The following is a 24,532-nucleotide window of genomic DNA, read 5'->3' as shown; positions in this document are numbered from 1 at the left end:
TCCAAATGGGAATATGGAGGTATGCATCTTTTATGTCTATGGACACCATAAACTGATTCTTCTCTAATCCGTTTAGCACTGACCTTAGGGATTCCATCCGAAATTTGTCCACCCGTAAGTGCACATTGAGGCCCTTTAAGTTTAGGATGGGATGAAAGGAGCCGTCCGGTTTCTTGACCAGAAACAGGTTTGAATAAAAACCCCTGTCCCTTCTGGTAATCTGGGACCCTGCAGATACTCTTTGAGAAAAAAAGAGAGGCGACATAATCCTGTATTGCCTGCCTTCTTGATGGATCTCGGGGGAGCGGGGTCATGAAGAAGCGATGTGGAACCGGGCCCAGCAGGTCTATCCTGTAACCCTCTGATATAATGCCCCGAATCCAAGAATCTTGGGAGGACGCTGCCCACTGTTCCTGAAACAAAGACAGACTCCCCCCACTGGCACCCCTTCCAGGAGAACAGAGAGGTCGTCAGGACGCAGGCTTTTCCTGGGTCTTGGAGGCCTGGCGCCTAGCTGCAAACGAGGATTTCCCCCTGGCAGAGGAGAATTGGGCTGTCTGCCTCTAAAGGACTGTCCTCTAGGCAAGGAGGTCCCCCGAAAAGGCTGACGAAAGGAGCTGACCCGAGGGTTTCAGCTCCTGCTAGGGAATATCGGCAAGGAAGTACTCTTGCCCCCCGTTGCCTGGGAGATCAGGGTATCCAATTACGGACCGAACAAACCTGCTGCAGAAAAAGGAATGGTTTCCAGACTTTTTGATTCTGCATCTCCTTCCCAGTGTTTCAGCCATAACATTCTTCTTGCTGAAGTAGATGCAGCCTGAATAGAAGAGGATACAGCCGCTGTGTTCTGGGCCTCCTTATAAAGGTACCCCGATACCTCCTTCAAATGCAAAGCCAGGGGATGTAAATCAGAGTGCTGCAAGGGCTCTGCCAGCTGATCTGCCTATGCTTCCATGGCTCTAGCCACCCAAGCCGAAGCAAATGTGGGCCTAAAGGAAGAACCCGCAGCCATATAGATTTCAGCTGGGATTCCACTCTGCGGTCATTGACATCCTGCAGAGATGCAGAACCTGGAGCTGGGAGTAAAGTGTGCTTGGCCAATAGGGCTATTGGAGTATCCACTTTTTGAATACTCTCCCAGCAAACGACATCTTCCTCCTGCAATGGGTACAGGGAAGAGTACCCTTTAGGGAACAGAGCTCTTATCAGGCTGTTTCTAGGCTCCTTCTGCAATATCCTTAAGTTCTACGGAAGGGGGAAAACGGATAGCCTTTCTTTTGGCCTTCTTAAGGAGACTTCTGTCTCTAGGAGTAGTATCCTCCGGTTCTGGGAGGTCCAACGCTTGTCTCACTGCTAAAACCAAATCATTAATAAATTGGCTTTTAGTGCTTTCTTCCTGTCCCAAAGGTTGAACCTGCTCAGGATCAGAAATAATTTCCCCTTCTTCCTCTGAAAACTCCTGAGTCTGAAAGGACCATAAGGGTAATATCAGATCTAGGCCTCCTTCTTTTAGCAGGCGGAATGTTTGGGGATTCAAATAATATCATATTTAACACATCCCACAGGTATACCTTACTACAGAAAGCAGACTTTAGATAAAGTCTCATTTGTCTGAACTTCCGCAGAGTTGTGTGTGTTATTGTTATTACTAGCAGGGTATCGACCTGCTTAACTTTTTTTTTTTTATTATTTCAATTTCAGAGAAGCTTATGTCCTACCTGTAGTGAGAAATGATCCCGCCACACTCTAGTTAAAGCTAGGGGGTGGTGTAGTGTTAAATAAACTTGCACAAGATGTCACTTCTCATGAGGAAAGTTTTCCATTTTTAGATCCATTGAATTTGCTAGAGAAGCAGCTTTATTAACGGGATGATAGTATTCAGTCAGGGAATCATGTGGTCCTGCTGGTATTGTATTGCTGATCTGCTTAAAGTTTACATAATGCAAGAAAGCTCTATTGTAGGAACCATATTACAGTATGATAACATTGGGTATGGCCTTAAAAAGAAAAATATACACCACATGGACAAAAGTATTCAGACACTTAACAATTACACCAACAGGTACTGTAATAACATTGTGTTCAAATACATATATACTTTAATATGGAGTTGGTCCCCCTTTTGCAGCAATAACAGCTTCCACTCTTCTTGGAAGGCTTTCAACAGGATGCTGGCGTGTTTCTGTGAGAATTTATGCCCATTCATTCTGTAGAGCATTTATGAGGTTGTACAAGAAGGCCTGGCTCACAATCACCGTTCCAGTTCAACCCAAAAGTGTTCGATGGGGGTTGAGATGAGGGCTCTGTGCAGGGCAGTCAAGTTCTTCACACTGAACTCATCAAACCATGTCTGTAGACCTTGCTTTGTGCTCTGGAGCACAATCATGTTGGAAGAGAAAAGGACCTTCTCCACAGTGTTGCTACAAATTTGAAAGTATAGCATTGTCCAAAATTACTTGGTTTGCTGAAGCATTAAGATTGCCCTTCACTGGAGATAAGGGCCTAGCCCAAACCCTGAAAAACAGCCCCATACCATTACCCCTGAACCAAACTTCACAGTTGGCATAATCCAGTCAGGCAGGTAACATTCTGCCAGCATCAGACAAACCCAGACTCACCCATCTGATTGCCAGAGAAGTGTGATTCGTCAACCCACAGAACATGTTTCCATTGCGCCAGTCCAGTGTGTGCTTCACAGCCAGGGCCGGATTAAGGGAATGGAGGCCCCTGGGCTAAGGGGCCTCCATTCCCCCATGATCCGAGCTGCGCCCCCCCCCAGAACTTTCCTCCTTCGGCACGCTGTGCGCTCTTTACTGAGGAGATCTCGTGAGAGTGAGACTCACGAGATCTCCTCAGTAAGGAGAAGGACCACAGTGAAAGTGCTCAGCAGCACTGATCGTGCCGGGGGCGCACCCGCCCCCGACCGATCAATACTGCTGTTGAGCATTTTCAAGGGCCCCCTGGGCTGTAGCCCAGTTAGCCCTATGGTTAATCCGGCCCTGTTCACAGCACTCCAACCAACTTGACATTGGTCACAGTGGGGGGCGCATATGCAGCTGCTCAGCCATGAAAGCCCATTCCATAAAACTTCCACTGCAGTTTTTGCGCTTACATTAATGCCAGTGGAAGTTCGGAACTCTTAAGCTATGGAATCAGCAAAGCGTTGGCAACTTTTATGCACCATGCGCCTTAGCAGTCATTGACTCCGCTCCGTGCTTTTACGTGGGCTGCCGCTCCGTGGCAGAGTTGCTGTTGTTCCTAAATGCTTCCACTTTCTAATATCACTTACAGTTGACTGCAGGATATCAAGCAGAGATGAAATTTCACAATCTTTTTGCAAAGGTGGTATCCTATCCTACCTACGCTTGAAGTCAGGGAGCTCTTAAGAACAACCCATTTTGTATCACAAATGTTTGCAAATGGAGACTGCCTGGCTAGGTGCTTGATTTTATACACCTCTGGGAATAGGTCTGATTCAAACACCTCAATTCAATTAACAGGTGTGGCAACTTTGTCCATATAGTGTACATATTTACATGAGAATGTCTTGGTGGAATACAAATGTACAAGCCTATACTTAATTACACCTTCAAACTAAAGGGCATGATGTTATTAAGTCACAGAAGGACATAACATTTCATATCTTCAGAAAGACTAGAATAAGGATTGACAGGGGCTGCCTTGGCTGAGAAAACTTTCAGACAGATCTGAGTTTTGGAAGCATATAAATATTCAAGGGAAGACAGTCAAGGTACATGGACACTACAATAGACCAGCCTGCCTGTGTAACCTCAAATGACCAGTATTTTCACCAAATTTAGCCAAGCAATACCTATAATACTTAATGAGTGATGTCATTTTATTAACTTACCTTCTCCAAATATTTAAAGATAGTATTAAATTACATGAAGTGAGGATATGATTTGTATTCTTATTTTACAATAATGTTTTAGCATTATGGGGGTAGGAAACTGTATACTAATTTAATATCAAGAGCAGTAAATGTGACCAGGCATGCAGAGCAATCAATAAGTTATTTGCAAAATTACATTAGATTTTTCTGACACCCTATTGAGGTAGAGCCCTATAACGTAAAATTGGTAAGTGGTCTTTTTGGGCTTATACATACAGATTGCCAATTAGGTTTAAAAACAGCTCAACTTTCCATCAAAATTAGATCATGTCACACTTAAATGTGAAGTTACAATTGATCACAGAGTAGTGACTTTGTTTAAGTAAAACTAAACTAAAGACCATTACACTTCAAGAAAATAAGAAAAGGTCTGAAAAGTACATTACAAAAGCCTTGACTGGGTTTCCTTAAAGCAAGTCTTCATCAGAAAATGATTACTTCACAAGTTTAATTGCATCATTTGAAATAGAAAATTGGGGTGTGTGAAGTCAAAGTATGTCATATTTCAATGTATTAAAGGGGGGATGCACACATTTAGAGGTTTCTGCAACATAATATAGTAGTAAGATAGCACACACAGCAGTGGTCTCCTTTGAGGAATGCATTTTGTCCTGTTGGATGTGTCATACAGCTGGTCATTTTCTAATTGGGGCTAGACTGGAGCTGCAGCTCAAAGGATAAAAACCGCAAAATTCCACATTCATCTTTGACATTTCTCCTGGCATTAATCAGCAATTGGACAGGTAGGGGCAGCAGGGAGATACTCTAGAAACAGACTCAGCCTAACTACAATTTGGAATCACTGTGGAAGTTGAGCTGGCACTACTTCGGAGACAGGACACCCAAAATGTGGTCATATTTGGTTTGTGCTCCCCAACCCCCCTTCCATAAAACTGTTTATTTATGGATTATTATAGAGCTCTTTTGATGAAAGTGTAGAAATGTAATTATGGAGATCAGCCATGCTGTAGACATCAGTAGTTTATTGTCGAAGGTTTTAATTTCAACACATTCAAAATATGGAAACTGAAGTTTAAAAAAAAAAAAACCCTCGAGGGGACTAGATGACTAGATTCTACTGGCATAATGTTAAACACATTACAGCAACAAAGATGATAAATCATTCACCACTGTCTTCTACAGCTAGGTAATCAAAGTATGCCAATTGTGCTGAAACAGAAATGCAATGATAGGTTATTACAACAAACAAATTAACTGCCCAACACAATGAAAGTGGAGACTGCTGCCATGTTGGATGAGGTACATTTACTGAAAGATTTTAAGACAACACTTAAATGTACACAGTAAAGTAGGTGAACAACCACCAGGTAAACGTCTCAGATGAATAAAGGTTTATTCAAGGTATTCAAACATAAGTCAAACTTGAAAGCTTAATGGCTCTGATACTCCTCTAGCAGGATATGTTACACTTATACTTAGTCCCATTTAATTTGCTGTTACAGTTCAGGTTATGACTGGTGTTCACCGTTTAAAAAATAGACTAAAAATAATCCAAAACAAACTGTAAAAAAGGAAAAACAAGAACACATAACCGCTTGCGAACTTTACCACGGATCGATTGGAATGACATTAAAAGCCAGTTCCTGTTTTACTGTATGCTAGGGAATTCAAGTACAATACTTCCAGGTAACAGATTGCAGATGTAAAATATATCTATATATTCTCCATGATAAATCTGTGTCCCAGAAATGTATGAAATAGTGCAAGACTTGCTATCAAAAACAGAAGACCTCAAGTGTAAAAAAAAAATTTAAAAAAAATTTCTGACATATGCAAGAGTCTGATTTTGTCTAGGTAATTTGAAAGAATACATTTGTGCACAATCATTAGATTCAGAAGAGGCTCAGCAAACAGTTGCATACATCAAAAGCAGCATGTTACTCCATGTGTATTTTTTGCTAATATGGATTTTAAGGTTTCCTGCACTTCCAGAGGCAGCTTTAAGTGTTCACACTTTCTCCTTCAGAACACTACCCAACATAACTACGGCAGGCTGGTCAGTATCTCCCAATACATTTGTAGTTTACTGGAATGTATGGTTATAGGCAGGTGGCTATCCCAAAATGGTGCATTCCAGGAGATTCCACTTGAGGAGGTCTGTATGAAATAAAGCAAGTAGAAAATGGGGGGAAAAATTCCAAACAAAAAACACTAAGACAATGACCCTGTATGAGATTGTAAAGTGCATACATTTAGAGCTGCTGCTCACTGCTAGGAGCATTAAAGTACATACTCTGCTTCCAGGTTCAACAGGACGTGAATAGGGCAACAGAAATGTTCAATTGGACATTTGCAGGGCACCATGTACAGATTATCCACTTTATATGCACTTGAGAGTTACAGTAAGGGCTTTAAACAGACATGACCTTTTGTCTCATCCACATACTGTAGCCCCCACAGTTGGTAAATAAATACCAACGTAGTTAAGGTGGATCATAAAAACATATAGACCAAAAAAAAAATTCTACCGATGTACAGATACTGCAGTTTGGTTAGGCAGGCTTTTCAATGATTCTTGAATGTACTGAAGCGGTTTGGCTTTGCAGCACAGCAAATCATTCACTGTACAAAATCACCAGCAAGGACTGGAATGATGTGTTCATAGAAGGCACCATCATGCTTATTACATTACCAGAAAACTAAATACAATTGAGTACAATTTGTAATTCTGTTTCACTGTACAAAGCTGGAAAAAAGGGGAAGTTTGGCAGGGTGGAGTCAGCTGAGCAGCCCGCCATCTTGGTATCTCAGATGGACAAGTGCAAAAATTCTTCATGTATGAAACATTTGACTACTTCTGCTCATACTTTATGTAGTATCAGATTAAGTTCAGAATTAAAATTAATTCCAGAGAATTAACTTTTGATATGGTTTGCACCAGGCTGTTTGTGGCAGAACACACAGATGCCACCATCTTATAAGCTTCTATTCTGGGTTCTTACAACCGTGATAGGAGATCGTTCGTGCGTGCATTTGACGAGTGCTTAACCATTAGTTCTTTCCATACCAAAAGTTTTAAGTGGTTAGGAGGCACGCATCGCACTACTTTTGTTTCCAATGAAGAAACCATAATACTTGCAAGATGCAACAGAGAACTTTACTAGGACATGGGCCTCCAATGTCATTGTAATTACTTGCAGTGCTAATGGTCATCTCAGTCCTTATATTTTCATAAATTGGGATGTATAAATTAACATTTTAATTCCTGTTGAGAAACTGCAAAAAACAAAGTTCACCTCAATTGAAAACTGCAAACAAAAAAGATGTTTTCACATCAAAGAAATTATGGGGGAAGAGAAAAAAAAAAGGCTGTGTCACATTCCAAAGCTAAAAATTAACAAGAATGCAAACACGACGAATAATGTACCACTGTAGGTTTTAATGTTATTGACTCTTCAGCGACGTTGACTATTGAAACGACCCTCCATAGACGTTGCTCCTCTTCCTGTGCTCAGCTTTTGTGCCATGCCACCTCGCGGAGGAGGCCCTCTTCCATCCCTATCACGCATCATGCCACCACCAATTATTCCACGAGATCCCCCACCACCGCGGTCATTCCGACGTATATCTCGGCGATCATCACCACCACGAATTTCCCTTTCACGGGCAGCTCTGGTTTTCTTTTCCTCCACATTCAGACGTACTTCACCACGGAACATGATTGGCTAGAATGTACAACACAAAAGAACTTAACATATACAAACCACAGCTACTCCTGGAATTATTGCAGTTAACATTTCCAGATCCACTAGTCTATTAATTTTTAAGGCAGCTCTAATTTATAACAAGTGGACAAGTTCTTAATGTTACATTTTATGTGAAAATATATTTAAAAAAAAATGAGCAAGAAATTTAAAATTTGGTATGAACATTTTCTAAAAGATACATACTTTTGCAAGCAAAATCCTCTGAACAGGATCGGAATCATCAAACACAACAAAACCGAAGTTGGGAAGCTTTCCACCAACACCTTTAGTATTAATCCGAAGTTCCATAACATTTCCATAACCTGCAACAATTGAATGGAGTTAAATTATAAACAATGCCACTTGCTGAAAAGCTAAACTGTTTTCTAAGATGAGAGATAGATATATACACACACACTGTTTTATTCATTAAGTGCTGCCTGTCCTGTCACACATGTAGGTCTGGGAAGTTCGTGCTGCCAAATGGTCAGGTTGCATCTGCAGCAATGCAGGCACACAGAATTGGAGTACTGTTGCAATGTGTGCATTATAAAGTGCATGTAGTGACCAGTTTGCAAACCCTGATCTAGCTAGTAAAGCCCAAGCATGTGATGTGGACTAGCCAGCTTCAGGTACTACATCAATCATTGACATTTATATTCATGTTAGGCCATTGTTGACAATGTTGTGTTAGCCTATATATGCAACTCTGAGTTCTGGTGTTATTTCTTAGTTAAGTAGAAGAGACATACACAGAGCTTTTAGCGGAAACATAGCCAACTTGGCTACTAAAGGTAGCTTTTAAAGTTCTTGAAGCTTACAAAGAAACCTACATTAGTAACCATGCACTTATATTTAAACATGATGTTCTTTAACACTCCCTACAATGGACAAAATAATTACTGAGAACACGTTCTCCAGCAAAGATATTTTCAAACTATTTTTGTTTTTTTGAAGCTCCATTTTTCTATGTCCACATGGAAAGCAAGTTTCCCATTAATACCTTCAGTTTTACTTACTCATGAAAAACTCTTTTAATTCACTCTCATCAATATCATGCGGCAGGTTACCAACAAACAGCTGGTGACTGTCAGGATAGCGGAACATGCGTCTATTATCAGATTCTCCTTGTTCTGTTTCACCTCGTCCTATTAGCACAAACAGACAATGATCATTTTTTTTCATTAGGTCTACAGCCAAGCACGAGAGCACATAATCACTGAAAATATGTAAAATACTTAAAACTACTTAAAACTACTTAAATCGTGGGATAAAGGGATTCTAATTTCCTAGCAGTAAAAGAGTTTTTAGGAAAAACTGGAAAGTCAAAACTGCCTGAAGGGTGAGGGCAGGAAGGGAGGCAAAAACATTGAAGGCTTTTAGATGCACTCCAGAAGTGGTATGGGTTTTGCTTAGTTAAGCCTGAAGGAGCCTGTCTGAGCAGCATCCCAGCATGAAAGTTCATACACTGGTCTGCTGCTCACAAGAGCTCATTCACACTTGAGACATTTAGGCAGTTTTAGTCAAAAACTGCAGGAAAGCCTTCAGTAGAGTTTGGGGTGGCTTTTTTTTTTTTTTTTTTTACCAAAATACCATACAATGCCACCAACAATGAGATACAAAGATCAAAGGTAGAAACAGTTGGTCTTTAACTCATTCTTATAGTTGGGATCTTTAAAAGATGGCGGCAGTACGCTCTGTCTGATGATAGAATATGAGAGTCCAGTCATTCTACAGTTTTGTTAGGTTCTTGATAGAAACAGTGCTCAAACTGAACACCAACAAGTACACAGCGATTTTGTTTGATAAGAAAAACCTGTGGTGTTATACTGCAATTTCACTAGTACACCACATGACAAGCAGAAGTTAATTGAAATCAGGTTTCCACTGCCAGTCTACAAATAGATCTTCACTGCATGAAATAGATGGCATGCCAGTTAGTAACCAATTCAGCTTACACTGTATTTAGAAACACTCGCAAGAGGGAAAGCCTGCTGAAGTATATTGTGACCAAGTATTTAGTAGCAGTATAACCAAAGCACAACCACACAGAATTACTGTAATGTTCAAAAAATGTAGTGTTTATTTTTCAGTGTGTTTACCTGATCTAGGCCCCCTTGGCTGAAAAGCTGGACGCTCCCGAGGACGCTGTTCCCGTGTACGATTTGGCTGAATTTGAGTTTCTTGCTTACTTTCAGCTCTTGTCTGTAGTAACAAAAAGAAAAAGCTGTAACAGTCACATAAGTTTTACTTTTTATAAATTTATATGATCGATGGACCTCTCAAAGTGTTTTCCTGGCACATTAAAAACTGCATAAAGGACTAGCCTTTAAATTCAAATATCCATATAAAACAGCCGATATTATAAAAAGGCAGTTCTTTTGAAAATACTACAACTGTATAAAAGAAACTGTCGCTCCTCAGAAATTGAGTAAAAATAGCAAGACTGATTTAAGACAACATGCCAATTATAAAAACACTAATCAAATATCAGAATTTAAAAGACACAGGAAAAAGGCCTAATGAAAAATAATGTGCACTTTGGGGAGCAGTCACAGTTAAATTACCTGTGAGGCAGGAGCTTTTATTACATGGGGTGGAATTCCTGATGATGGGACAGTACCACTGGGAGGCAGGTTTTTACTGGTCACTGATGCCCACGAGAAAGCCTACAGAAAATGATAAATGCCAAAACTTAAAATTTACACTGAATTACATCTAATATGCTAAAGCTATCTACATCAGTGACATCCAAATTTATACATATGACTTTCAGATCTTTATTTCAATCACAGGGTTTGAAAGAAAGATTTTACCTTAAAACTTTTCTATATCCCACCCTTCAAGTATTCAGTAAAGCACAAAATGCCATTATGTAAAAATAAATCCATCTATAGATTGGCATAAATTGTTATTGGGAACTGCCACACAATCGATTACAACCCACTAAACTGCAATAAAAAAATAAATTAAAAAAAAAAGCAAGAGATTGCAAACATGGAGAAATACTCAAATCTTCCAAACAGTAAGTTAAACCAAACATATTAGGGAGGTTTTAATAAGAATGCTCTCATGACTAAGAATTTACATATACACACACACACACACTGGGGTAGGAATCAATTAAGAGTGAATCAAATACATTGGTATAAGGGGGGAAATAAGATATAGCCATTTATAATGACTGCATCAGTTGCTGAATCTCAGTTTTTGCTGATGAAGGCTTTAAAATATTGGCTCTAAAAAATGTGAATTCTACAGAAATGGAAGCAAGGGAAGGAAGTCTTTAGAATTGTGATAATTGAACACCAAATTCTATAAACTTACCATCACTTTACCTCATATGTACTTTATAAACAATATAAAAGCACTGGGTTCTTGGTGTCTCCATAGAATATGGAGTTAACTTGGGTTTCCTAACTTCTTAATCTGGCATCATGAGATATGTAAATGCTTTTGTTTTATTTGCCTCAGGTCCAATAAACCCTCAATTTTCCACGTACCAAGCCCATATCTACCCATAGAATTCACACTTTTCACACTTCCCATGACACTTTAAGATAGGCAGGCAATTCAACCTGGGCAGCCAACTGAACACCTCCATACTGACAGGAAATGGTTTCCTCAATAATACTGTACCATAAATACTTGCAGTCATCTATAAAACACAAGCTGTGCGAATATCCCTATAAACCCCTGTGAAAAATATCCCTAATTATTTCTCACAACAGTCACCAAGTTACAGCATTCCACAACCATGCCAGTGCAACAGATCAAATACTTTATAGGCATAAAAAAAAAACTCGCTACCCCTAATTGACCTCATTACACTCCTTTACAAATACACCAAGCATCAGCACTACACCCACCCATGTTCCTCATGCAGCATTCTGTCACATAGAATCACCTCATAAGGCACAGCTTGTAATAAATTTACAGCTTGCCATTCTCAAAACTATAAATTAAATACTTGTTAATGCAATAAGTAATGTGTGGGCGGAGGGGGGCAATGAAAAGGTCAGATACATAGTTAAAATATTCAACCTTTGGTGGTTCTTGTGGCAGGACAATAGGCTCAACAGGAGGAGGCGTGGGAGATTTTTCCTCAATTTCCTCCATGTTCTTTTCTTCTGGCTCAGGTTTAATTTCTTCACTCTTTACTTCTGGTTCTGGATCTGGCTCAGGTTCATTAATCTGCTCCTCCAAAGATTCTTCTACACCATTACTGGGAGGACAAGATGTGGAACAGTAAAATAATGAAAGAGCAAATCAAATATACAGTTACTTCACATATAAACAGCACTCTTTACTTCCACTGATAAAAGAAAGGTCCATCAAACTCAAACCAACTAAATGACTGCAAGCAAATTTATAATTCATATGCTTTGTCAATATAATGTAAAATTACACTTCTAAATTGACTGTCCTCTGCTTTTAACAAATGCAAGGTTTATTAAGTAAATAAGGTTGGCAAAGTAACAACACATCCACCTACTTACATGCTACTGGGCCAGTTTCTGGCACTCTGTTTTTATGGCAACTTACAACCCAATAACAAGTGCCAGCTGTTGGGCTGTTCAGTGCAGAGCTTGGCGATTAAATTAAAGGGTGGAGGGCGAGCAGAAGTGTATAAACCTTATACTAAATACAACCAATCCCAGCTCTGAAGAGCCCAGAGGCTGCTCCTAGCCAACCTGGAGTGGTGCTAGCCTGGAAAATAAACAAGCCTCAAAGAAGTGACTTTTTTAGTGTAACAGACACACAGGTCACTGATTGCAACTCCCAATACACAGCAACCCCTACAGTGGCCAAACTGAGCCAGCATGATATTGGGGTGATCATGGGCCCCCACAGCTTTAGTAGGTACATGCGTAGCAGGGAATATGATAAAGTGGGGAAAAGGGAGTTTTAAATTATATTTTTCTCCCATGCCAAGTTGTATGGCTAACGTTTCAACCAGAGTTGACATAACGAAATTGTAAATGTACTCAAAGTAATTTCCCCTTTTCATTTACAGTTCTCTCTGAAAGTTCCCTGAATGGATTTCTCTTAACATTCCATAAAAATAAACTCTGCTTGCATATGCATATATATACACACACACACACACACACTTCAATGATTAAGTACATACATTATTCAAAAGTTGTCAGCCCCTAAAAATATGAAAGGAATCTTGGTAAAGAAACAGTTGTGAGAGAATGACTCAAATTTGCAAGTTATACGGGAAAGTGGCAGATTGACACTTACGACACTGGATGAGAGTCATAATAAGCATTGTTAGAGTTATCTTGCACTGGTTCAGGAGTTGGCTGTCGCTCCTCCTGTTCCTCTTCTACTTCCTCCTCAGATTCTAGGGTTTGAGACATCAATAAATAAACTGAAGTACTTGGCATGGTGTTAACATGATTTTTGTACTTGTGTTAATTTTTTTTTCTCCAATTCAATTGGGAGACACTACAACCTTGGGATATAGAAGCTGTTCCAGGAATTAAGCTCTTACATTAAAGTTCCACAAATTCGAAAGACTCCTCTCCCTTTTAATCCCCTTGCTTGAGGAATTCTAGACCGAAACAGAGTCCAACAGGACGGAACATAACCAGCACAATAATTTTCTTTTCCCCTTTAAACAATGAAATATCAGGACATGTTGGCTCCTCATAGTCCTGAATGTTAAGAGCCTGTCGTACAGCTCGAACCCTCTGCCTTTTGGACGTATCGTCATCAAAGTATGATGTACCCTCAGAGTCAAAATTCTCTAGCTATTCACCTTCCTCCTGAGATTAAACCTGACTGTGTTGCCAAGGCTTAGGAGCTGACGTGGACTCCCAAAATACTTTCCAACAAGGAAAAAACTTGCACCAGGCCCTGCATGGCTCTGACTCAAAGCTGGCTCCGCCTGTGCTGTTACTACAAGTCCCGAACCCCCCCCCCCCCAGAAAACCCTCTGAGGAAAAGGATTATTTCCTGTGGTATCGGCAAAGAAAGTGGGAGGTGGGATCAACTACCTTTACCTCTTTAGGGCAAGCAGCAAGATCTCTAAGCTCAGCAACAGAAACCGCTAAATTCTTAGTCCAGGGTGATTCTGCCATCTCACCTGTGCATGCAACCCCCCCATGGTCCCTGGACCTATGAAGGCTGCAGGTCAGCAGAGATGTGCCAGAGACACCACCTTTTCAGCCCTCTCCATATTGCAACATGAGCTGCCCAGTAAAGTCGTTGCCGCAGTAGTGTGAAGATATTACTACAGGATACACAGTACATGTAAAAACATACAGCGATTTACGCTGCCATAGGCAACTGTGTGCAGAAGCAACTATACTCATTTCTGGACCAACCACTACGACGGCTACGCTAGCCCCAATTTAAGAACAAAAAACAAGCAACATGAGAGACCACTACTTCAAAACTAGAAAGTTAAGACCACTGTTGTCAGCACTTGCATTCAACACTGCATGTGTTTGTGTGTATCTAGCAAAATGAAAACATGGAGGTATTGGTTAATATTTTGATCAAAACATTTAAGCCTGCATCCCAACATGAAGTGTACCTCATTGTATGCAATGAGGTACCAGCTGGTCTTATTGTTTCATATATAGGGCATTTATATTGCAAAGTAGCTCGTACAATGTATAATATGGGATTAACCTAACAAGGTCTTATTTCTTCTCCAAAACTATTACACTGACTGCCAGATCCACACAAAGTAGATAATGGACAGTTCTGTAAAAAACCAACATATTAGGCGATTCAAAACATGTACCTTCATCCATCTCTGCTTCTGAATCACCAAAGACTTCATCCTCATAGCGAAATATGTCATTGTGAACATAAAATTTATTTGGAACAGATCCCTACGAAATAAAATGAAGTTCATAACCAATAAGGACAATTCTAATGGAAGGGACATTATAAATCTTGCTAATGAAAGTTATGACCATAAAACAGTAGGACTTTTTAAAACATAAAATATTTAATAAAAAACAAAACAAAAACAAAAACAAAAGTCAACTGTCCAGTTTTCACAGCGATATCCTTTCAAAACAAATCTTTGTTTTTTTCCCGTGACTAAGATTTTGCTTTAGCCAGCTTGGCAATTGAAAGTAATTTAGTACATTTACAAGCAATACTGGGCATTCACAGTGCCCAGACGTCAGTACATTTTATTGTGGAAACGACACTTTGCTCCCTCAAACATATACAGTCAAAATCTACAGATGGCAGTAAGGCATGAGTAACAAAAGGGAATAATTGGTCCTGCACCCTCCAAACCAGGAGCTTCCATGGATACCCCCTGGATACTGGCCCTGTTACCGACCTCTCCACATAAAAGCCTCCTATTCTATGGCAGCCATCTTCAATTTGGTTATTCCCCAATTAAAAATGCACTGAAAATAATTCCAGTAACAATTGGGAGCAAAGGGTGGACATAAATTAAGTTAGATATTGATTGTAAGACATTATTGAAGAAAAGTATTTAAAAAAGTATTGACCACAATTAAATGCAGATACCAAAAAGCAACACTTACTTCTGGAGCCAGGACAAAGGTCTGCATGAACTTTCTCATTGGCTGGCCATTATTGGAAAGTTCACCCATAACTTGGACAACTACCCCATCACTCAACGTAGCATGTGCATCTACATGTCGAATTTTGGTGCGACATTCACTGAACTGAAGGGACATCACCTTCTTATGAATCTCCTGCAATAGCACAATAAAAAGATTTACAAGCAGTTTCTTAAACTCTCAAAATCATTTTAAAATCAATATTGTCATACATACACTATATGTCCTTGATATTTCATGAGGCCATAGCCAGGAGACAACATTAGGAGAATTGAACTCATTGGTCAATAACTTTCTTTAAAATGTACAATATTAAAAACTGTATATATTTGGGTATGTTTAGTTGTCGATTAACCTCTTCACGTGATATGTAAAATATTTGAGTGTCCTTGCAATTTGCTTTGTGAAAGAAAATACACATTTTGTGACAATACAGGGATTAAACAGAGGACAAGTGTAGCATTTCATGATTCAACTATTTAAATAAGTGTTTAAAATGAGGGAAAAAAAGAAACATTCAAAGCAGAACATTTAAGTGGGATTCCTGCTTTATTTTGAGGCATTTTAAGCTCCACCCCTTAAAATGTACGCCCACATCCTTATATACCAAGTTTTAACAATAAGGGATGCTCCCTATTTTTCTCATTTTCATTACTTATCCCCATAAAGATATTTTTTTTATATGAAAACATTAAAAATAGTAATATTTAATATGACCCATATAGTAAATACAATACTATATCTATTACTTGAGTGCAGACACTTAATACCTTTTTCCAATTTAAAAATAAGCTACATTGAAAAATGTGGTGTATTTTCCTAAACAATGTGTGGTAGATTAACATTTCAACGGTAAAAGGTTTAAGAAAAATGGCTTTTAGCAGTAAGACATACCGCCTGACCATACACAGCTTCCTGTGGTTTTCCACTGGGGTCCAGTCCCCCATGCACGTATGAGGAATTTCTTCCATAAAACCTGTGTGACAAACAAGGCCAAACAAAAATTTGAGTATTAAAGACTAGCTAAACATTACAGATCTTTAAAGGAAGAGAAAAGGTGCATGGCAATAAAGATTATATGTTCTCTCTAGCTATTTTGTGTTTATATTTAACCTTATTGCTCTGGCCAGTTTAATGAACACCTTTACTACAACTAGATGTTTTCCAGTATTGAAGACTTAAAGGTGTTGACTTTGTGGAATAACTGTAGTTCACCTGCATGAAAAATATCATTTCTGTCAGGGCTGTGTTTGTCCTTCTCCTCCAAGATTTGCAGCGTCGTGCAGCACTCAAATTCTAGTGTATGCAGTGGGAGAGCCCCCTGTAAGGAGCCCTCTGCGTTGCCCACCAACAACAAGTGATGCCACAGAATGCTGCACATCATTCTTGAGCACGAGATTTAAACATGCCAAGAGGGGATCTGGTCACTGATCACTTCCGTTCAGAGCAAAAAGTCTCAGATCAAACAGAGAATGGAAGTACTCAGAGTCGAACTTATGTATGATCAGTCCCCCTATGAGTAAATAAGGGACGTAGCTGTGAGTGAGGGAGGAGCTGCTAATAGTAAAGCATGAGGAAATTATAGTATGGTAATGATGCAGAAGGGGATGGGGTATTAATAATGACTGAGGATTGGGTGGGTAAATAAGGATGAAAATTAAGTAGGATTGTAATGATGAAGGGCAGATGATAGGGCAGGGTAGCAATTGTGATGGAGATATGTACATAGGGTTTATGATGAAAGGATGAAGAAAGGGATTGAGTGGGTAATAATGAAGCGGAGGAGTGGGGTGAATGAGTGCATAAAGAACAGACTGAGGGGGGATAAAAGGATATGTTTTTAATTGTAGGGATGTAACGTCTGCAAAAGGTGCGAGTTCTGTGTTATGGAGGTAGGAGCTATGTGTATGGTTCACCATAAGTGGAAGCCATTTTTCCTGGCTCTAAAATATATAGGGCCACTCTTAGATTTTAAAAGTTTTATAAATCCCCGATTTACACTTGATCAGATATTATATTGAAATATGCTTCCACCAAAGCAGAGATATGACAGAACTCGCAGCTCATTTTTCGACGCACCTCAAATGAGTTGCGATTCCTACTGTAATTGCTGCCAATATGTGCAGTACGATGTCCGCGTGCCACATCACTGGCAACTGAACCTCCTCCAAACAGTAACATTTTGTTTAAAAGTCTTAAGATCTTTTATAATCAGTAACAAAACATTGTTATTTGACAATAGGCTAATCCATGTATGCTAACATTCAATAGGTTAAAGTATTGTTTGAGGTCATACGAACACAAAACAAATGGCAAAAAAATAAAAAAAAATAATTGTGGAATATTGGAAACCTTTGTGGAGTTGTCCAAAATGGATATACGTTGTCATTAACTATTTTATTGGTAATATTATTCAGGCTTATTTATAGTCAACAATGATAGCATCAATTTGTATTTCTGCTGTTGCCAAAACATTTAAATATAAAACATTACGATACCTGTGCAAAAAGTCTGGTGCTTTATTTAGCAGAGTGTAGTATTGTCTGACGAACTCCCGCCCTACAAGCAGGGGACTAGGCTTCTCCATCACCATTTCTTTGGTACAGGAAGTGATATGCTGCAAAGAATACACAACACTTATCTGTTATTGTTGTACTATTCCAGAAACCAAGAGAAGATAAGAAACAAGACAGGCAGAATGATTACAAATGGCAGCAATCATATTTCTCAGTTCAGTAACATAATGGAAAAGTAACCTGTTAAAACAATAAGAAAAATAGACATAACAATGACAAAATTTTGGAGGCCACCAGAGAGCAAAATCAGCCAGCACAGAAAAATATGAAATGAAGCTTGCTCAAAAAGTGAAAAACTGCAATAAACCAGTAGTAACTAGCTATAGTCTAGAGCAGGAAGAATGAAAACAAATCTCATTGGTTGCTATGGTTTTAGTGCAGATTTGAGCAGCGTTCCTAAATCCTGTTTTATCTGCAAATATTCTTCAACCTACAAAAAAAAATTAAAAAAAATGTATTCACGAGTGTGACCGGTAGGTTATGCATTTGTGATGTTTACTGTAAAAAGACATCACTTTTTTAACACAATATTTTTGTTGAGCAGGGGATTTTAACCACAAATCAGGAGCCATAAAGTATAACACACATAAGCAACAATTTAAAAAGGCTAAGTCTACCTTGGGGACTTTTTGGGGGGCATGGAGTGGAGGGGTGTTAAGTGTGCAAAATAGCACGCAAATACAACCCCATCCATGTTTGTTTGCTAAATACTTTGTTCTTAGGACCTATTTTCACACCCAGTTTGTTTCATTATAATTTAGCTCAAACTCACCCTGAGCGACGAACATCAGGGCCGTACACGACATGTCACATTTGTTACACTGTTGGAAAGTCTCCTAAAAATATACTTTACCATATAATGCGCTTCTGGCGAGTACATAGACTGAGCATGGATCTTCTCCAACTTTGAGCACATGAAAAAAATACAAATCCTTTTGCGCAAGTAATCCCACCCCATTTCAATAGGCAGGTAATGCCCCTATTAATGTATTCAACACTTGAATCTCATTTTAATCTGGTCAGACTAAACAAAATCTTGTTCCATTTGGGCATAATACCAGACGTATAAGTACTCCTAAGCCGCATTCAGCAAGGAACACTGAGACACAGAACTTCCAATCAGAATGTGCAATACAATGACTTTAGAAGTGTCAATTTCAGGTTATGGGTACGACATCACTGGGGTTCCGACTGGTACAGACCGATCAAATCATACCATAGATGACCAACTAATGGTGCATGTACCCCGAGGGTATTTTAAAACAACAGTTATTTTTAGGTAAAGAATACAAAAAAAAAAAAAGAAAAAAGACAACATTCAAATATTCAGACAAAGCATTCAGGGTCAACTGGGCCCAATATACCGATCTGTACTGGTACTCTGATCAACCATATTAGTCAGCAGGCCTTAAGCAAGTGGCTAAAACAAAAAGTTTTAATTGACTTCAATCACTTCCGAAACTGCTAACATACTCATTTCAATACAGTATCCTTGTATTTCAAGAATAAAATGAAAACACTAAGTGATCTATGGGATCTCTGTGGTGGTAGTCATTATCAGGAAGCTGAAAATGCAGACATGGAATATCCCTACAAGAGGAGACAGCCAGTGCCTCCTTAAATTAGCAGCTTAACAGCACGAATGACAGTTGGGACCTTGAAACTGACGGCAATTTAGGCTGCCGGGAAGTTCATTCGTTGGAACTGTCAGAAGTCCCATTTTCAAGCTGCCGCTATTACCACGATGTCATGGATGACACCTTCGGTCTCAAGTCGGGCTATTCCATGCTGGCGTTTTCTGCATCGGGTTAAGTTACCCAACCAGATGTGGGCTGGGCATGCATTATCTATGACTTTCAATTGGGTATAGAATCCCATACAAGTACATGTAGAGATGTTGTAGGAGCAAAACTGGATAGTCGAAATATTCCAAATAAGCTAAATAAAAAAAATGAACAACTGGTTGGACATTGATCCCCATGACCTACTAAAGTTTATCCGCTTGCTTTTTAAACAGTGTGCTGCATGTAGTGCCCCATCTACAATTACTCATAGCACACTCATATGTTTTGATATATACAATAACTGACATGTGCCCTGAAACCCATTGGCATGTTTTGTTCCTTACATTGGTGTGGTGTTAGTGTATATACAAGCTGATTTTAGCGCCAATTTTCTTGCGCATTATAACTTGTGTAATCTATTAACTGTGAACTTGTTTCGCTATATCCTGTTTAATTTACAACTGTCTTACTGCTGTCACCACATAGATGTCCCAACGCTACCCAATGCTCAACATATCCCCAAAAAAAAAAAAGGCATCATCCTTCCTGCTAGAATTACCACCCCCCCTCAAATCTTCCTCACTATCAATAACACCGTAATTTCCTCAGTCACCCAAGCCAGCTACCTTGGTGTCATACTTGACTCCACCCTCTGCTTTATTCCTCAAATCCTGACACTCTCCCAGTCCTGTCGATTCCACCTTAAAAACATTGCCAGAATGCACCTTTTTCTTACACAACATGCTACCAAAACTCTTATCCATTCTCTCATCTCCAATCTTGACTACTGCAAAATCCGGCTATCTGGCATTCCCGACATCCATATATCCACACTTCCATCCATCCATTGCTGTTGCAAGACTGATGCCCCTCTCTCAACGCTTCACATCTGCTGCACCACTTTGCAAATCCCCACAATGGCTCCCCGTGTCCCCCCAAAAACAATTAAAACTACTCAACCTTATCAACAAAGCCCTCAACACCACCACCGCCCTTCATAAATCTCATATCAAAATACTATATCTCCCAACATCTTTGATCTACCTCTGACCTTTGCCTCATCTCTGGTAACCACCTTTCTCTCGCGACTACAGGACTTCCCCTGTACTTCTACCCACTTTTGTTATTCCCTACCATGCCAAATCCGGCATTCCCACAACCTTCAAATCTTTAAATATTCTCAAAAAAACATTTTTTTTTTTTTTTTTAAAGCTTATCTTATCCCTGATGATACTATTCCCACCAATACACCTTCACAGCTGTCCCAATCTACACTCTAAGTCACAATCGCTCCTCTTGTTTCAGCTGTGCCCTCTTCCACTTCGATTGTAAGGTCCATACCCTTTGTTTTCATGCCTGCATTTATTTTGTCTGCCTTGTATGTCCTTGCTTTATATATGCAGTGTTCTCCCCAGCACCTATTTCCCGGGTGCTCCACCCAGTTGTTTTTTACTTGCCACTTGGGAGCACAACAGAGTCCTATTATAATAGAAACAATGGTTTATTCTCCTATTAGAACAGACACTATGTGAGCACTACAATCAGCAGTGTGTGTTAAACCACTGACCACCAGTCCTGGCAGGTGTGGGCAATAACATCCAACATATTTCAATATTACAACATACCCCACCCAACTGGTTCTTAATGCCACCCGGCTGGCAAAATTATCTGGGGAGAACACGGATATGTCCTGTTCCACACTGTATGGCACCTTACAAATCTATGATAATTATGGTTTATCAATTGCCGATATTAAAGTTGTCATTGTGAACTTTAAAAACGAATTTACCAGTTTGTTTTCGTTCATTATTTAAACAATTTTTGCAGAGATGGTTCCTTCTACATTTTCCCTATTCGAATACAAAAATAAATACCCTTAAACTTAATTAACTCCTGTTCCCCCCCAACTAAGAACCATGAAATCAAAGTTACTTTTATTATTTAATTGTAGAAGAGAAAGACGCAGTGTCCACTGTCCTTTCAACACAAACAGAAAGGCTACAAATAGCCACCATAGGAACCATGGAGGCCTGTGACAACAACTTCTCCCCATTCACAGAGGAGCATAGTAAACACAACCAAATAAAAATCTGCTTGCTTGAACCCCAAGCAAGGAACATTAGGAAAAGATCAGAAGGCAGATCTTGCCAATGTAGGTAACACAGAAGGAATCGCTTGCAAGAAGTTATACACATATGAAACTTTCATATGCAGAAGCCCAGATATAGTATTAGGTTATCAGATTTTTACTAACAGTAGGTCTCCAAAAATCTTTGTAAAAGCCTAAAGCAGGCCTGGCCAACCTGTGGTTCTCCAGCTGTTCTGAAACTAAAAGTCCAAGCATACCTTGCCAGTTAACGGTTGGCTATCTTCTGGCAAAGCATGCTGGGGCTTGTAGTTTCACAACACTTGGATAGCCACATGTTGGCCAGGCCTACCCTACTGACATGGCTATAAATGAAGGTTTCACCTTCAAAGAGGGCCTAAATCTAAATATGCTGGTATTTTGTTGAGGACACAAAGCTATTTGTACTGTTACATTACACATCAAATCAGACCATTTTACTGATCACTAATTTCCGTGAAGTCTGCTCAATATATACTGGCTTCAATAAACTATTTGTATATCACTTTTTTTTCCAATTATTTTAACCATTTACATATGATGCTTGTCAATAAGCAAATAGGGCAAATTCTTATTTTCATAGAAATTTCTGATCACAAAATATAACAAAAATAATGGAAAATCCAAGTCAATGGCTTAGATTGAAAGCTTTAAGTGACATAATACATTATAACCAAGGTTTCATTTAAAAATGCCAAGACATTTTATAAATATTGCATATTCAAATTTTACTATAAATTGCAGTATATTTTGTCCCCATTATGTCTAATTTTAGTAGTAATGTATACCCACAAGTCATTTACAAATGTCAGTAATCTTCCATATCTACTTACCATGCAGCATTATTTTTTAAGTCAGTATATCTTAACACTTCACTTGCTTAAATCCAACTAGAACATTACTGTACAGAGCCACCCTGATGACCACAACAATTCTACATGACATCACAATGGACCTTTGTGAATGCCCGTCTTGCAAAATACACAATGGTAGTCTAGTTAATTAACTTAAACTGCTCCATTTTATTTTCAGTACAGGCACAACTCTTTAGTTTATCTTCATTATGTAACATTTGCGTAGTGGTGTCACCAACCAGATATATGGATGGTAATCTGTCCTAGTGTTACACGACAACAAAATGTAGCTGTGCCACCACTTTGAGGCGCAGTACTGCGCTGTATACACAGCGAGAGTCGGAGAGGTTACCTGCGCTATGGGTTCCAGGACGTGAGCCTCACGCAGTCGGAGCTGTATACACAAAGACACAATAACATACGGCACACAAGAAGCGCGTCACAGCAGCGAGTGTCGCACTCACCTCAAGCAGAGCCGGCGAGACGGCCGCGATGCCAGGACGCAGGAGCCCTAGGCCCCGTGTGACGACAGAGACACGCTGTTATTGTTATGTCACCCTCGGGCTGCGGCTGGCAACTGCGGGCCGAGATTATGGCGTCCTGGTGGCGACGTCACAGAAGTGACGCAGCGGTCGATGTACTAAACGGAGTCCGCGAGATCAAACCCCGACCCCCTTCGCGCGTGTACGTGCTCCCAAAGCGCACGGTAACGCGTGATACCACGCCCCCACCGACGTCACTGCGCCCGAGGAGGAGCTACCGAGCCGTCTGGCTGTTTGTTATTGTTGGACTTTTTTTTTTTTTTTGTAAGCAAAAGCTTTATTGAGTAATGGAAGATTTACAAAAATTACACACAAATGACTGTAAAACGTATTTATAATTTGTTCTATTGTGTTTCCGATTCCATCATTAAAAGTTTTAAATTTTGGTATGTTTTTAGCCTTTAATCACTTAAGGGCTATGAATTCATGTGGTCACCTGAGGTATATATGTGCTAGCTTCGGTGCCATGGTTACTTTGTAAATGTGAAGGCAATACATATTATTTAAAGACTTGCTGCAGATCGAAAAGCTATACACGAATGATTCATGTTATCCAAGATCCACATGGTCCACGTTTTTAAAACATGTATGTATGTAAACATGTCTTCTGTCGTTAGATGAATTTAATGTGTTGCTTTGTGCATGTCCTCTTTCCTCCAGTGCAAACACTAGTTTCCTGTGTCTTTCATCATTTGTTTTGCCCTTGTATAAACTTAAAAAGTTGCTCTCTGTATACAGTTAGCAGTGCAGATTTGACAGAGCTGTGTCCTATTCTAAAGCAATAAAAAATAAACAATTATTTTTAATAGAATATATAGTGGAACACATCAGAGCTGGATTAAGGCTTTGGATGGCCCGGGCACTTAAGACAGGAGCTCCCCTATGACCCAAATTTAAGGTAATAGTGTCATCATTCACATAAAAAGAGAGGGAAAACCGTATTGTTACACTCATATCTCTCCCATTTCCCCCTCCATCTCTCCATTTACCAGTTCAGTCTTTCCCTTTGCCCCCTCCATGTCTCTCTCATTGCAGACCCATCAATATATCTCATTGCTGGCCTCTAGATTTCATTGCAGAAGTGTTTACGCACAATAGTCATTTATGAATATAAGTTCTCTTCTATATCTACTTACCAAGCAGCTTTATTTTTGAATTCCTTTACAGTCAGCATGTCTTAACACTGGGCTTGCATAAATCCAACTAGAACATTACTGTACAGAGCCACCTTGACCACAACAATTCTACATGACATCACAATGGACCTTTGTGAATGCGCAGCTTTCAAAATAGAGATGTTGCCTATAGCAACCAATCAGATTCTAGTTATCATTTATTTAGTACATTCTACAAAATGACAGCTAGAAGCTGATTGGTTCCACTTTTTTAAACCCGCAGTTTAGTAAATATACCCCTTGAAGTGGCCTCTCATGACTACCTTAGGAAAATTCCATAGAATCACA

At 39.5% G+C, this 24,532-nt stretch overlaps 1 protein-coding gene across 4 annotated transcripts; it reads right to left on the bottom strand.

Annotated features, from left to right (window-relative positions):
* Positions 1 to 5,164: 5,164 nt before the first annotated feature.
* G3BP2 (G3BP stress granule assembly factor 2) lies at positions 5,165 to 24,287 on the bottom strand. Of its 4 annotated transcripts, none has more exons than XM_075202084.1 (12): positions 24,206 to 24,287; positions 17,687 to 17,805; positions 16,083 to 16,164; positions 15,150 to 15,323; positions 14,384 to 14,474; positions 12,871 to 12,973; positions 11,665 to 11,845; positions 10,188 to 10,289; positions 9,723 to 9,825; positions 8,640 to 8,768; positions 7,825 to 7,943; positions 5,165 to 7,599 (listed from the first exon to the last, which is right to left on the bottom strand). In XM_075202084.1, the coding sequence occupies exons 2-12, from the start codon at positions 17,779 to 17,781 to the stop codon at positions 7,330 to 7,332; spliced, it is 1,449 nt and encodes a 482-aa protein (XP_075058185.1). In that variant the 5' UTR covers positions 17,782 to 17,805; positions 24,206 to 24,287; the 3' UTR covers positions 5,165 to 7,329. The 4 variants fall into 4 exon arrangements, with proteins under 4 accessions (XP_075058185.1, XP_075058178.1, XP_075058192.1 ...); XM_075202077.1 differs by lacking the exon at positions 24,206 to 24,287 and adding an exon at positions 22,992 to 23,249; XM_075202091.1 differs by lacking the exon at positions 24,206 to 24,287 and adding an exon at positions 22,880 to 22,962.
* Between the last annotated feature and the right edge of the window lie 245 nt (positions 24,288 to 24,532).

This window comes from Mixophyes fleayi, chromosome 1 (assembly GCF_038048845.1).
Source record: "Mixophyes fleayi isolate aMixFle1 chromosome 1, aMixFle1.hap1, whole genome shotgun sequence".
In the NCBI taxonomy this organism is placed as follows: Eukaryota; Metazoa; Chordata; class Amphibia; order Anura; family Limnodynastidae; genus Mixophyes; species Mixophyes fleayi.
The sequence above is the reverse complement of the archived record's forward strand: the minus strand, read 5'-3'. Positions and strand labels throughout refer to the sequence as shown.